Source organism: Podarcis vaucheri, assembly GCF_965113315.1.
Source record: "Podarcis vaucheri genome assembly, chromosome: 5".
In the NCBI taxonomy this organism is placed as follows: Eukaryota; Metazoa; Chordata; class Lepidosauria; order Squamata; family Lacertidae; genus Podarcis; species Podarcis vaucheri.
In genome coordinates, this window is record NC_138763.1 from 4,186,227 (window position 1) to 4,201,395 (window position 15,169).

Genomic DNA, 15,169 nt, shown 5'->3' on the forward strand with positions numbered 1-15,169 from the left:
ACAGCCCGCAAGCATGTGAGTTTCCCTAGGGAAAATATATCCCATGCAGATATTCCCCTGCCTCTTCCCCATGGAAAACCGTGGGCATCCCATGAGTTGAGGACCTTCTGTGATGACCCTCATCGATTCAGTTTGGGAAGCCTCTCTCAGATATCTTCCCCGAACTTCTTTTCGAAATCTGGAGCTACCACCGCAAAGCATTTGACTTTCCTCCAAGGTGACATTTAACCAAATTCAGCTGCACAAAGGTCTATTAGGCTGATTTTACCAAGCTGATTAAAGAGTTAATAGGTGACTAAGCTGTTATGCAACCTGGCATTTGGCGAGGGGGGGCACAGGAGCGGAGGATTGCCTTCAAGCCCTCCAAACAGCTTTCCAAATTAATGAACTGGATACTTGTGGTGGCGTCACAGAGTTAGCAAACTCCTGAAGCGTTGAGCAGGACACTAATGGCCTGAGGTGTTAGAAGGATTTCTAATAAGGAAGAAATTACAAGATGGGACACTGAGCTCTTTGCAGTCCTCCTGAGGCAACTCTTAATGGGTCAGCTGCTCCACACCTGCAATTGTCACAAAAGCGTCTCCCCTTGATGGCTTCTACGGTTGAGGGACGAGTTCGATTCAGTTTGAATTTCCATGCAAAACTACCTAATTTGCAGTCCCTGAAATGCAGCTGCCTTTCAAAATCTGCACTGCTCCTAAATTCTCAAACAAAAAAAGTGCACTTTTTATTTTTATTTTTTTTATTAAAAGTAAGATTCTGGCGTCTGACATGTGAGGCAACACGTGCAGGTGCTATTTTCCTCATTAGTTTTGCCAGAAACTACCGTATTTTTTGCTCTATAACACTCACTTTTTCCCTCCTAAAAAGTAAGGGGAAATGTGTGTGCGTCTTATGGAGCGAATGCAGGCTGCGCAGCTATCCCAGAAGCCAGAACAGCAAGAGGGATTGTTGCTTTCACTGCGCAGCGATCCCTCTTGCTGTTCTGGCTTCCGAGATTCAGAATATTTTTTTTTCTTGTTTTCCTCCTCCAAAAACTAGGTGCATCTTGTGGTCTGGTGCGTCTTATAGAGCGGGAAATATGGTAGCTTTCCCTCACATTTCAGCGTTTTGGCCAATGGAAAGAGTCGCAGCAGTGACTGACATTTAAGAGAAGGGATCTAGTCAATTCGAGATCTTGCTATTTAGGAAAAAGGATCTAGCCAATTCGAGGCAAGGGTGTGGTTGTTTCTGAAGGACCAGTACAACATAGCACCCAAAACAACCAGTACAGTACATTAAAGATAAGGGGCTTGCCTCAGGACCCCTGGTGAATTCATGGTAGGAGTGAAATTTGAGCCAACGACCTTCCGGGTACGTAGCTCAGTCTCTTCACCGCAGTGCTATGCCAACCCTGTGGCCCATTTGCAGATAAGCATAAGGAATAAACTTTGCAAGCAAGGGGTCTGCACTTAGAGATATCCATTTGCATGTGATGGAAAAACAGAATCAGTTCACACTCTGGTATCAGAACTGGAGCTCAGCTGCTACAGAATCTCTCCTTCTCCTTTAGTGGGGCTCATTCTGCCTTCATTTCTGATCAGCCAGCAGCTGCCGTGAGTCTTTTAGAGCTTTACTTCATCTGCTCTATCCATTTTACACTGAAGGCAGCGCAGGGGAAGTTGGCGTTCAGGTCGTGACTCAGCTGGAGAGGAAAAGACAATCACAGGGGTGGGGGTGGGGAAATGAATAAGATATATGAATTCATGTTAAGGATACAGTCATACCTCATGTTACGTTTGCTTCATGTTACGTTCTTTCAGGTTACGTCCCGCGGTGAACCGGAAGTACCGGAAAGGGTTACTTCCGGGTTTCCCCGCTCACGCATTCGCAGATGCACAAAATAACGTCATGCGCATGCGCAGAAGCACTGAATCATGACCCGCACGTGCACAGACGTGCTGCTGCGGGTTGCGCTCTTTTCATGTTGCGAACTGGCCTCTTGAACAGATCCCATTCGCAACCAGAGGTACTACTGTACAGTGGTACCTCAGGTTACATATGCTTCTGGTTACATATGCTTCAGGTTACAGACTCCGCCAACCCAGAAATAGTGCTTCAGGTTAAGAACTTTGCTTCAGGATGAGAACAGAAATCATGCTCCGGCGGCGCGGCGGCAGCAGGAGGCCCCTTTAGCTAAAGTGGTGCTTCAGGTTAAGAACAGTTTCAGGTTAAGAACGGACCTCCAAAACGTATTAAGTACTTAACCCGAGGTACCACTGTATCAGCATTTAAAGATGACGTGGTGAGTTCAGGGTGAGGTGGGGTTCAGTCTGGATGAGGCCCTGAATTCTTCCCAGTTACTGGGATCCTATAACCAGGCAGGTTACAATCTAACAGAGGAGTTTACTGAATGGGTCAGACAAATTTCTTTGTAAGACAACGAACTTAACTGGCCACTTACGAGTCCTCATCAGCATCCCAAAAGAATTAGCTAAATTGAGAGAGCTTCAACTAAGGGCTGATCATCATGCAGGAAAAAAAAATGCTATAAATAAGTCAGAAATTAAATCATTGCAACAAAAGGGGGGGAAACGCTATGTAAAAAACACATAGAAAATTTATTTGCTCTCTGGTGCCATCTAGTTTTGCGTGTTTATAACACATCCAAAATGTTTTTTTGACTCATGTAACTGAGTCCTATGGTTTTCCCAGTAGTGATGTATGGAAGTGAAAGCTGGACCATAAAGAAGGCTGATCGCCGAAGAATTGATGCTTTTGAATTATGGTGCTGGAGGAGACTCTTGAGAGTCCCATTGACTACCAGAAGATCCAACCTCTCCATTCTGAAGGAAATCAGCCCTGAGTGCTCACTGGAAGGACAGATCCTGAAGCTGAGGCTCCAATACTTTGGCCATCTCATGAGAAGAGAAGACTCCCTGGAAAAGACCCTGATGTTGGGAAAGATGGAGGGCACAAGGAGAAGGGGACGACAGAGGACGAGATGGTTGGACAGTGTTCTTGAAGCTACCAGCATGAGTTTGACCAAAGTGCGGGAGGCAGTGGAAGACAGGAGTGCCTGGCGTGCTCTGGTCCAGGGGGTCATGAAGAGTCGGACACGACTTAACGACTAAACAACAACAACTGAGTCCTAAGTGATGGCTTCTGCCAGGCTATCGAGTGGTCCTTTTCTCCACCCTGCTCAGCCAACTGCTAGGTAAGAGGGCAATAGCCAGAGTGGTATGCAAACGGAGCTGGAAGCAGCCTGGAAGCTGGAGAAACAGCAACCTGCTCTGTGATGGATCCAAAACTTTCACTAATGGCAAAGCAAACTCTGTTGGGGTGTTAATACTGCGAGCCCCTCTCTCTGGTCACCAGTGTCGAAGCAATGGTTCTTCAACATCAACTTTGTTGGACCGGTCACGTTGTTCGGTTGCCTGATTATTGTTTTCCAAAGCAACTGCTCTATTCCAAACTTAAAAACGGAAAGCGTAATGCTGGTGGTCAACAAAAGAGGTTTAAAGACTCTCGCAGGACAAATCTAAAAAACTGTAGTATAAACACCAATAACTGGGAAACACTGGCCTGCGAGTGTTCCAGTTGGAGAACAGCCTTGACCAAAGGTGTCATGGGCTTTGAAGACCCTCAAACTCAGGACGAAAGGGAGAAACGCACTAAGAGGAAGGCACGCTTGGCAAATCCACACCATGATCAATTCCCACCTGGAAACCTATGTCCCCACTATGGAAGGACGTGTGGATCCAGAATTGGCCTCCACAGTCACTTACGGACTCACTATTAAGACCGTGTTCATGGAAGACAATCTTACTCGGCTACGAGTGAACACCAAAGAAAGAAGAATACATCCTGTAATCTTTAATAATAATAATAATAATAATAATAATAATAATAATAATAATAAATTTTTATTTATATCCCGCCCTCCCCAGCCGAAGCCGGGCTCAGGGCGGCTAACAACACTAAAAAAGTGCAACAATATAAAAACATCATAAGAATTAATTAAAATCAAAATTAATGGCAACCATAAACTAAAGTATTGTAAAGATTGCTGAAGGAGGGAGTCAGGCTGTGCCCTAACCAAAGGCCTGGTGGAACAGCTCTGTCTTGCAGGCCCTGCGGAAAGATGTCAAGTCCTGCAGGGCCCTTGTCTCTTGTGACAGAGCGTTCCACCAGGTTGGAGCCGCAGCCGAAAAAGCCCTGGCTCTAGTTGAGGCCAGCCTAACCTCTCTGTGGCCTGGGACCTTCAAGATGTTTTTATTAGAGGACCGTAAGTTCCTCTGTGGGGCATACCAGGAGAGGCGGTCCCGTAGATACGAGGGTCCTAGGCCGTATAGGGCTTTAAAGGTTAAAACCAGCACCTTAAACCTGATCCTGTACTCCACTGGGAGCCAGTGCAGCTGGTATAGCACCGGATGAATGTGATCCCGCAGCGAAGACCCCGTAAGGAGTCTCGCTGCGGCATTCTGCACCCGCTGGAGTTTCTGGGTCAGTCTCAAGGGCAGCCCCACATAGAGCGAGTTACAATAATCCAGTCTGGAGGTGACCGTCGCGTGGATCACAGTGGCTAGGTCAGGGCGAGAGAGGTAAGGGGCCAACTGCTTAGCTTGGCGGAGATGAAAAAATGCCGCCTTTCTTATAGCTGCAATCTGCGCCTCCATAGAGAGGGAGGTATCGAAGATTACACCCAAACTCTTAACGGACGGTGCTGGCACTAATTGCACCCCCGCAAGAGACGGGAGTTGCCCCCTCAATCCCATATCGTCCCGTCCCAGCCAGAGGACCTCTGTCTTCGAAGGATTTAGCTTCAACCGGCTCCCACGTAACCATCCAGCCACAGCTTCCAAGCATCTGATCAGTGTGTCTGGGGCCGAGTCAGGATGGCCATCCATCAACAGATAGAGTTGGGTGTCATCGGCATACTGATGGCAACCCAGCCCAAAACTCCGGACAAGCTGGGCGAGGGGGCGCATACAGATGTTAAAAAGCATCGGGGAGAGAATCGCACCCTGAGGCACTCCACACACCAAGGAGTGGCGGGATGACAGTTCCCCCCCAAGCGCCACCCTCTGTCCCCGACCAGAGAGAAACGAGCGCAGCCATTGAAGGACTGCGCCCTGGATCCCCACGTCGGCGAGGCGGTGGTCCAAAAGTTCGTGATCGACCATGTCGAAAGCTGCTGACAGATCTAGAAGAATCAGCAGCCCCGACCCGCCTCGATCCAGCTGTCTACGGAGATCATCTGTTAGGGCGACCAGAGCCGTCTCGGTCCCATGACCAGCGCGGAAGCCGGACTGGAATGGATCCAGAGCCGATGTTTCATCCAGAAACCTACCAAGCTGTTCAGCAACCGCTCTCTCAATCACCTTGCCCAGGAATGGAAGATTCGAAACTGGGCGGTAATTGGATAGATCTAAGGGATCTAATGATGTTTTCTTTAAGAGCGGACGCACCACTGCCTCCTTCAGTTCCCCTGGGAATGTCCCCGTGCCAAGGGACAAATTGATGATATCCCCCAGGAGGGCCCGCACCTCGTCTGGACATGCTCTAATCAGCCAAGACGGGCACGGGTCGAGAGGACAGGTGGTGGGCTTTCCAGCTCGGAGGAGTCTGTCCACATCGGCTGGGGATGTGATCCCTTACTTCAAAATTGCTTACATCCCACAGATATTTTGAGACTGTTTAATAATAATAATAATGGCAATAAAAAGCCCTACAAAGTCAGTGGCCATTGGCCACTCAGATTCAGACTAAATCTTTCAGAAAACATTATCACATTATTACTAAGAGAAGGAATGCTGACTGATCCAAACAGAGCTGATATTATGGTTACCAAGCCCTTAAAATCGCTCCATGTTAAATCAGAAGTTGCCTGGAGGACTCCGTACGATAACAATGAACCCTCACCTTGTTCAAAACCATCTCTTGGGTTGTGGGGTCAGAGATATTCAGGGAAGTGGTCAAGCCCATTGACAAGATGACCTGGGTCCCACCTGCCAGAGGAGAAAATCACACACAAACCACATTTGTTCCTTTTCTGCATAAGTTCAGCCACAAGTCCCAGAATTAACAGACAGGAAGAAAAACCTTTTCTCCACATCATGTGTCTTTGTATAAATGCCTGTCATTTAATTACAGTGGTGCCTCACAAGACGAAATTAATCCGTTCCGCGAGTCTCTTCGTCTTGCGGTTTTTTCGTCTTGCGAAGCACGGCTATTAGCGGCTTAGTGGCTATTAACGGCTTAGCGGCTTTAAGAAAAAGGGAACAAAGTCGCAAGAACTCGCAAGACGTTTCGTCTTGCGAAGCAAGCCCATAGGGAAATTTGTCTTGCGGAACAACTCAAAAAACGGAAAACCCTTTTGTCTAGCGAGTTTTTCGTCTTGCGAGGCATTCGTCTTGCGGGGCTCCACTGTACTTTATTTATTTATGACATTTATATCCTGCTTTTCACGACGGGAGGCATTCAACTACCCCACGTCCCGTCAGGGCAAGGAAGCAGGAAGAGAAATTGCAAAGTCAGGTGAGATTTAGGAAGAGCGACACAGGATGCTTCAGTCCCTGGATGACAAGAGCTTACCTGTATCTGGAGGTAGAGAAGGGCAGGAAGGCCTTGGCGGGGGCCTCTTGGTTCCACCTGGAGCTGCGGAAGGAGCTAAAGGAGCCACAAGAAGACAAGTCAGCTCTTTCCTTGCAAAGGATCCAGCCCCTCCCACATCAGTTGGCCCCATCACCCAGCCCAGGCCCTGAGACTAGGGAGAGGGGCTGCTTGTGGGGAACATGAATAGACCCTTTTCTGGGGTACTGCCCCAGTTGTGAGACTCCCTCCCATGCAGAAGTAATAATAATAATAATGATGATGATGATGATGTATGTGTTTGTTAATATATTATAAGTTGCTTTGAGTTACTTACCTTGGTAAAAAAGATTAACAACAACAACAACAACAACAATTTTGATAAAAACCAGATGTAGTCTGACCCCTGTTTATGTTCTGCGCAAGGTGAATGTTCAATAAACCCACTTCTTAGGGTTAGGATAATGCGAGCCTTATTTGTCTGTTTGTTAAATTTATATACCGCAGAGTATATATGATCCCAGGGCAGTTATCTCAGCCTACAGATACTTGCATTCCTTCCAGCTCTGCCACCTAGCTCAAAATGCATACGCTTCAGGTTACAGACGCTTCAGGTTACAGACTCCGCTAACCCAGAAATTGTACTTCAGGTTAAGAACTTTGCTTCAGGATGAGAACAGAAATCAGTGGCAGCGGGAGGCCCCATTAGCTAAAGTGGTACCTCAGGTTAAGAACAGCTTCAGGTAAAGAACGGACCTCCAGAACGAATTAAGTTCTTAACCTGAGGCACCACTGTACTTGTGTGCCTAGGAGCCAACTCCCAGGGGCCGAAGTCCCTTCACACACACCCGAAATGTTTGAGGGGGCTTCCCCTCCCAAGGGTTGACGGTCACCGCCATTCAAATGGTGGGTGTGAGCCACATCATGTGATCAATTCTGTTGGGCAGAACTTAACTGCCCCCCAATATTGTATTCAAGTCGGCACCCCTGCTTGTGTGAGTCTTCCCTGTTCAGATGAATGTCAAAGTCAGTATGCTTACCTGGCGCTGAAATTGGACGCTGAATAATTTTGGTCACCTTTGTTGACGATGTGGTGACGCCAGTTGTCCTTGTGACATTTGTGGTTAGTGTGGTAGCTTGCCGTGAGGCGGTGGGTTTCGCTCTGGAATGTGTCTTTGGTGCTGTAGTGGTTTTGAGCAGTGAAATGGTGGAAGAAGCAACTGTTGAAGTAACCCTGGCAGTTTTACTGGTGGTAGATGAAGCTTCACCTCTGGAGGTGGTTGCAAAGGTCATCTGTGGTCCTGAGGTGAGGGCAGGGGAGCTTCCAGTTGTGGCTGTGAGCTCAGTTGTGGTTGATGTGGTCTGTTTTGGCGATGTGACAACAGGGATCCCACCTTCACCCTTGGTTGCAGCTAGCGATGGGGAGAGGAGTGCTGTCGAAGTGGCTTGGTAACTTTGGCTAAAAGTTGTGAGCTCAGAGGTGGTTTCACCAGGATGGGAAGAAGAAGCTGTTTTTGGGATGGAGGTTCCTTCTGCAGATGTGGCTTTTTCTGGACTGTGGGATGCCAGCAGTGTTGACCTATTGTCTTCTACTGCAGTGCTGATAAACATAGTTGGTTGTTGGCTGAGTGTTACGTCTGGAACAGTGCTCCTGGACCTCGCTGTTTGACCTGTGATTTCAGTTGATGGGGTGGTGGAAGAGAGGCCTGTTGACGTGGTCTCTTCTGGCGGTGTACCAGCAGTGGTGGTACTTTCATCCGTGGTCTTAGCTAGTGATTCTGTTGGAGTGACTGCACTTCTTTGGATAAAAGATGTAGGCTCAACGCTCGTTTCACCAGGATAAGAAGAAGGATGAACTGTTTTGGGGATGGTGGTTCCTTCTGCAAATGTGGCTTCTTCTGTGCCGTAGGATACTGGCAGCGTTGAGCTATTGTCTTCTACTGCACTGCTAATGGAGGTGGTGATCTCTTCTGTCGTGCTGAAAGTCACAACTGCTGGAGTGCCGGTTTCAGATGTCGTTTCAGTTGGTGAGAGAGAACTGTGTGCTGCAACAGTTGTGAGCTGAGCTGTGGATTTACCTGGAGAGGAAGACGGACTGGAGACTGACAAAGTGTTGAGCCTTGTGGCAGTCACAGCAGTTTCGGATGTGGAGGGCTCAGCTGCCGTGGCTGGCAATGTGCTTAGCAATGAGGTGGTGGGTTGGGCTGCAGAGCTTGCCTTTGGTGCTGTAGTAGTGAGACTGGGGCTGCTTGTTGTGGTTTGGAGCAGTGAAATAGTGGAAGAAGCAACTGTTGACGTGACCTTGGCAGTTTTACTGGTGGTAGATAAAGCTTCACCTCTGGAGGTAGTTGTGAAGGTCATCTGTGGTCCTGAGGTGAGGGCAGGGGAGCTTCCAGTTGTGGCTGTGAGCTCAGTTGTGGTTGATGTGGTCTGTTTTGGCGATGTGACAACAGGGATACTACCTTCACCCTTGGTTGCAGCTAGTGATGGGGACAGGAGTGCTGTCGAAGTGGCTTGATAACTTTGGATAAAAGTTGTGAGCTCAGAGGTGGTTTCACCAGGATGGGAAGACGGAACTGTTGTTGGGGTGGTGGTTCCTTCTGCAGATGTGGCTTTTTCTGGACTGTGGGATGCCAGCTGTGTTGGCCTATTGTCTTCTACTGCAATGCTGATGAACATTGGTTGGTTTTTGGCTGGTTTTTGGCTGAGTGTTACTTCTGGAGCAGTACTACTGGACCTCACTGTTTGACCTGTGATTTCAGTTGATGGGGTGGTGGAAGAGAGGCCTGTTGACGTGGTCTCTTCTGGCGGTGTGCCAGCAGTGGTGGTACTTTCATCCGTGGTCTTAGCTAGTGATTCTGTTGGAGTGGCTGCACTTCTTTGGATAAAAGATGTAGGATCAATGCTCGTTTCACCAGGATAGGATGGATGAACTGTTGTTGGGGTGGCAGTTTTTTCTGCAGGGCTGATGGTCACTTCTGAAAAAGCAGTGGTGGTCTCCTCCACTGAAGTCAGTTTCCTATGCTTTGTGGTTTTGAATGTGGTTATGTCTTGAGGAGCTAGTGATTGGGATCTTGAGCTAGTTTCTACTATCATAGTACTGGTGGCTTCTGGGATTTCGGGTGTAGGGCTGCTAGCCACATCACCTAAAGCACCAGGGCTGGTGGTCATTCCAGATGTTGAACTGCCAGCGGCAACTGTCCGAGGTAAGTTGGTGTGGGACTGCAGGGCTGCAGAAGGGAATGTGGATGGAGGGGGAACAGTTGAGAGTGTGGCTGCAAGGGCTGTGGAGGTGACTTCTACAGTGGTGCTGAAGATTTGTGGATGTTCTGTGGAAGAGACAGATGCCTGCATGGATCTTTCTGCTCCAGTGCTGGGGGTGGCAATGCTTTTGGCTGTGGTTATGGTATGCAAAGTAGCAACAGATTCTGTGATGGGCATGGCTTTGTCTTGAGAGGCTGAAGATAGGACTGTAGGGCTTGTTTCTTCTTCCAAAGTAGTAGAATCCGTGATTCCAGCTTCTGAAGTGCCAGTGAGAGCTGTCGAATAATGCAGTGAAGAGAAGAGGAATGTTGTTGGTTGTTGGCTGAGTGTTGGCCCAGTGCTCCCGGACCTCGCTGTTTGACCTGTGATTTCAGTTGATGGGGTGGTGGAAGAGAGGCCTGTTGACTTGGTCTTTTCTGGCGGTGTATCAGTAGTGGTGGTACTTTCATCCGTGGTCTTAGCTAGTGATGGGGAAATGAACTCTGTTGAAGCGGCTGCACTTCTTTGGATAAAAGGTGTAGGCTCAATGCTCATTTCACCAGGATAGGATGAAGGATGAACTGTTGTTGTGGTGGCAGTTTTTTCTGCAGGGCTGATGGTCACTTCTGAAAAAGCAGTGGTGGTCTCCTCCGCTGAAGTCATTTCTCTACGCTTTGTGGTTTCGAATGTGGTTATGTCTTGAGGAGCTAGCGATTGGGATCTTGAGCTAGTTTCTACTATCATAGTGCTGGTGGCTTCTGGGATTTCAGGTGTAGGGCTGCTAGCCACATCACCTAAAGCACCAGGGCTGGTGGCCATTCCAGATGTTGAACTGCCAGCGGCAACTGTCCGAGGTGAGTTGGTGTGGGACTGCAGGGGTGCAGAAGGGAATGTGGATGGAGGGGGAACAGTTGAGAGTGTGGATGCAAGGGATGTGGAGGTGACATCTACAGTGGAGCTGAAGATCGGTGGATGTTCTGTGGAAGAGACAGATGCCTGCATGGATCTTTCTGCTCCAGTGCTGGGGGTGGCAATGCTTTTGGCTGTGGTTATGGTATGCAAAGTAGCAACAGAGTCTGTGATGGGCGTGGCTTTGTCTTGAGAGGCTGAAGATAGGACTGTAGGGCTTGTTTCTTCTTCCAAAGTAGTAGAATCCGTGATTCCAGCTTCTGAAGTGCCAGTGAGAGCTGTTGAATCACGCAGTGAAGAGAAGAGGAATGTTGGTTGTTGGCTGAGTGTTGGCTCATTGCTACTGGACCTCGCTGGGGTGGTGGAAGAGAGGCCTGTCGACGTGGTCTTTTCTGGCGGTGTGCCAGTAGTGGTGGGACTTTCATCCGTGGTCTTAGCTAGTGATGGGGAAATGAACTCTGTTGAAGCGGCTGCACTTCTTTGGATAAAAGGTGTGGGCTCAGTGCTCGTTCCACCAGGATAGGATGAAGGATGAACTGTTGCTGGGGTGGCGGTTTCTTCTGCAGATGTGGCTTCTTCTGAACTGTAGGATACTGCCAGCGTTGAGCTACTGTCTTCTACTGCAGTGCTGATGGAGGTGGAGGAGTCAGCTACTGTGGTGACATCCGTGGTTGGTAGTGTGCTTAGCAATGGGACAGTGGTGGATTGAGTTGCTGAGCTTGCCTTTGGTGCTGTAGTAGTGAGACTGGGGCTGGTTGTGGTTTGTGAAATGGTGGGAGCAACAGAATTGGAAGTGACTTTGGCCGTAGTGCTGATGGTAGGAGAGCCTTCACCTGCGAAGGTGGAATGAGAAGTTACCAGGGTGAACCTGGATGGCCTAGTATTGGTAGAATAGCTTCCAGGTGTGGGTACAGCTGGTGAGGGGACTGGTAATCCTTCTGTGGACATTTTTGCTTGGGAAGGGGTGGTTTCTCCTGCAGGGCTGACAGTCCCTTCTGAAATAGCAGTGGTGGTCTCCTCAGCTGTGATCTGAACAGCGCTTTTACCTGAAGAGGGTGGTGGGTCAGGACTTGGGGCAGTCCCTGCTGTTGAGGGGTGTGTGGTGGAACTGCTTAGCAATGGAACAGTGGATTTCTCTGTTGCATTTGTCTGTGGTGTGGAGGTGAGACTGGAGCTCGTTGTGAAGGCAGAGTGAACTGTGGCTGCACCTGGGGAGGAAGAGAAGTGAGATCGAGTTCTGCACTGTGGCACAGAAAGAGCTCACCTTCTCCAGAAACTGAACATTTCTTTTAGAATTCCATACTTGGCTAGACAGACAAAAATTCTGACATGGGATATGGCAACATCCTTCACACAGTTTGCACCCCAGCTCAGCAACCTTTTTTAAAAAGATTGTTTTCTTCTGAAAATATTTATGGATTATAAGCATCCCTTTGTGTCTCTCACTGGGCTCCCCTGTAGTTTAGCACCTCTCTCCCTTCCTTCAAAACTCCCCTTAAAACCCACATTTCCCTGCATGGCCTTTGGCTTACCCTCAGAATCATCAATCCCTCAGTTTCTCCCCGTTTGTCTGCCTTAAACTGTGAGCTGCTTCTGAGTAGACAGCTGTTTGTGTACTTCCTATGAAACGCTCATGGTTGCATACTGACTTGTTTAATGCGAATAATAAAGATTTCTGCTAGCATAGCTTGGGAACGAGTGCACCTCAGGGTTAGAGCATCCGCTTTGCATTCAGGAGATCCCAGGTTCAATCCCTGGTGTCCCCAGGAAGATCTCCAAGCGATCCCAATCTGCAACCTGGAGAGCCACTGCCAGCCAGTGTAGGCAGTATTGAGTCTCATGGATCAATTGCTCTCTTAATATAAAGAAGCCCCCTATCTTTTTAGTTGTGCTACAGCTACTATTGTTCTTAGGCCATTTGCTGAATCCCAAGGTCATCAACCATGGACGCGGGTGGTGCTGTGGGTTAAACCATAGAGCCTAGGACTTGCCGATCAGAAGGTTGGTAGTTTGAATCCCTGTGACAGGGTGAGCTCCCGTTGCTCGGTCCCTGCTCCTGCCAACCTAGCAGTTTGAAAGCATGTCAAGTGCAAGTAGATAAATAGGTACCGCTCCGGTGGGAAGATAAACGGCATTTCCGTGCGCTGCTCTGGTTCGCCAGAAGCAGCTTAGTCCTGCTGGCCACATGACCCGGAAGCTGTACGCTGGCTCCCTTGGCCAATAAAGCGAGATGAGCGCTGCAACCCCAGAGTCAGCCATGACTGGAACTAATTGGTCAGGGGTCCTTTACCTTTAAGGTCAGCAACCAGCTGAATGTGAGGGACGCTATTAGGAAGGGATGATAGAGAGCGCCCGGGCTACACCTGGGTTATCCTGCTTGGATTTCAGCTACTGCTCCATCCGCACACCACACTTGTCTCTACACTGGCAACTGTGCAACAGGTGGACAAGTGGACACCTCAGGTGGGGGCAGATTTGGCCCCGGGCTTCCAATGGCTTACCCTCAATTTGCATGCCTTCCCTCCTCGCCAGAGAACAACTAGAGAAGAAACCGATATGAAATTGACATGCACCCAACTGTTCAAAAGAGATTCCTGAAGCAAGCCTTAGAGGCAAGCCTTAGAATCCATGCCAAAAATAGAAAGCAGCAGTTTCTACACTGCGCAGGGTCCAAAATACCCTGGGGCTTTGCCTGTTACAACACTCCAGCGTATTTCAACAGCTCCCAGGAAAGGAAAGGAAAATACAACCGTGGTGCTATTCAGTTCCCAAAGTGGCTAAAATCCCTAGGGAGCTTGGCATAGTGGAAGTAAAATATGCCACAGACAGAACTGAGCCAGGAAGATGGTTCTGTTGTGAACTGGTTTCTTCTCTGCCTATTTTAGCTGCATTGCTGTCCCTGCATTTCATGCCCCTTCTAGCTGAAAGTTATGAGCTACTCCTCGTGGTACAAGGGACAAGCTGCCTAGTTTTTCGCTGATCTTGAGTAATTCTGCGCCCATGTTTTTACACGAGCCACAAAAACACACGTTTCCATTCCTACGGTTTTTGCTTTCTTTGGCCAAGGCTTATTAACAGCTGGTTCGTGTATGAAGCAACGCAAGGATTTGGCTGGTTCTGGAACTCCAGCTTCCCTCCAAAGCCACCTTTCTCCCCCCCCCCTCCCAACACGTTGCTATGCATTAGTCAGTGAGACTTGGCAGCAGTCACTCACCATGGGTCCAGGTGCAGCAGGGAAGACACAGTAATAAAAGGGGCACCACAGGGAAATGATAGCAGCCCATTCCGGCAGTGCTACTGGCTTGCCCTTCCAATCTGGGACCAGCAGCCCGGTCCGCTCTGTGTGTTGTAAGTCCACAAGTGGTGCTTCGAGAAATCCTTGCTGTCGGTTTACTTCCTTGCCATGGTTTCCTGGTTTGAAAGACAGTTGGAGGGTGGAGTGCCCAAAACCTGCTCCTTTTTTTTTGCTCCAAAGCCTTTGAATAGCTCTCTTACTGTAAGAGCTGTTTGACAGCGGAACGGACTCCCGTGGAGAGTGGGGGACTTTCCTTCATTGGAGGTTTTTAAGCAGGGGGCTGGACTGGATGATCCTTAGGGGTCCCTGTCCAACTCTACAATTCTACGATTATATCGTAGGGAATTGTCATTTTTAATAATAATAATAATAATAATAATAATAATAATAATAATAATAGTAGTAAATTTTATTTATACCCCGCCCTCCCCGGCCAGAGCCGGGCTCAGGGCAGCTAACACCAGTAAAATTACAGTAAAAACATAATAGGAAAGAAAACCCCAATTTAAAATACAGGTTAAAATGCAATTTAAAATGCAGCCTCGTTTTAAAAGTAGCCCATGGATCAAAAGCATAAGGGGAAGGAAACATAAGGGTCAGACTGAGTCCAAACCAAAGGGCAGGCGGAACAGCTCCATCTTGAAGGCCCTGCGGAAAGATGTCAAGTCCCGCAGGGCCCTAGTCTCTTGTGACAGAGCGTTCCACCAAGTCAGGGCCAGTACTGAAAAGGCCCTGGCCCTAGTTGAGATCAATCTAACCTCCTTGAGGCTTGGGACCTCCAAAGTATTGTTATTTGTGGACTTTAAGGTCCTCTGTGGGGCATACCAGGAGAGGCAGTCCCGTAGGTATGTGGGTCCTAGGCCACATAGGGCTTTAAAGGTCAAAATCAGCACCTTAAACCTGACCCTATACTCCACCGGAAGCCAGTGCAGTTGGTAAAACACTGGATGAATGTGATCCCGCAGCGAGGACCCCGTAAGGAGCCTCGCCATGGCATTCTGCACCTGCTGTAGTTTCTGGGTCAGTCTCAAGGGCAGCCCCGCGTAGAGCGAGTTACAATAATCAAGCCTGGAGGTGACCGTCGCATGGATCACAGTGGCCAGATCAGGGCGAGAAAGGTAAGGGACCAACTGCTTAATACGGCGCAGA

At 48.7% G+C, this 15,169-nt stretch overlaps 1 protein-coding gene across 3 annotated transcripts; it reads right to left on the bottom strand.

The window, feature by feature from the left end:
* Window positions 1-719: 719 nt before the first annotated feature.
* LOC309533078 (uncharacterized protein) lies at window positions 720-14,127 on the bottom strand. Of its 3 annotated transcripts, none has more exons than XM_082224127.1 (4): window positions 13,940-14,127; window positions 6,577-6,651; window positions 5,905-5,990; window positions 720-1,684 (listed from the first exon to the last, which is right to left on the bottom strand). In XM_082224127.1, exons 1-4 carry the CDS (start codon window positions 14,007-14,009, stop codon window positions 1,613-1,615), a joined length of 303 nt encoding a protein of 100 aa, XP_082080253.1. In that variant the 5' UTR covers window positions 14,010-14,127; the 3' UTR covers window positions 720-1,612. The 3 variants fall into 3 exon arrangements, with proteins under 3 accessions (XP_082080253.1, XP_082080251.1, XP_082080252.1); XM_082224125.1 differs by lacking the exon at window positions 13,940-14,127 and adding an exon at window positions 7,614-9,709; XM_082224126.1 differs by lacking the exon at window positions 13,940-14,127 and adding an exon at window positions 7,614-9,708 and having other exon boundaries at window positions 6,577-6,639.
* Window positions 14,128-15,169: the final 1,042 nt, after the last annotated feature.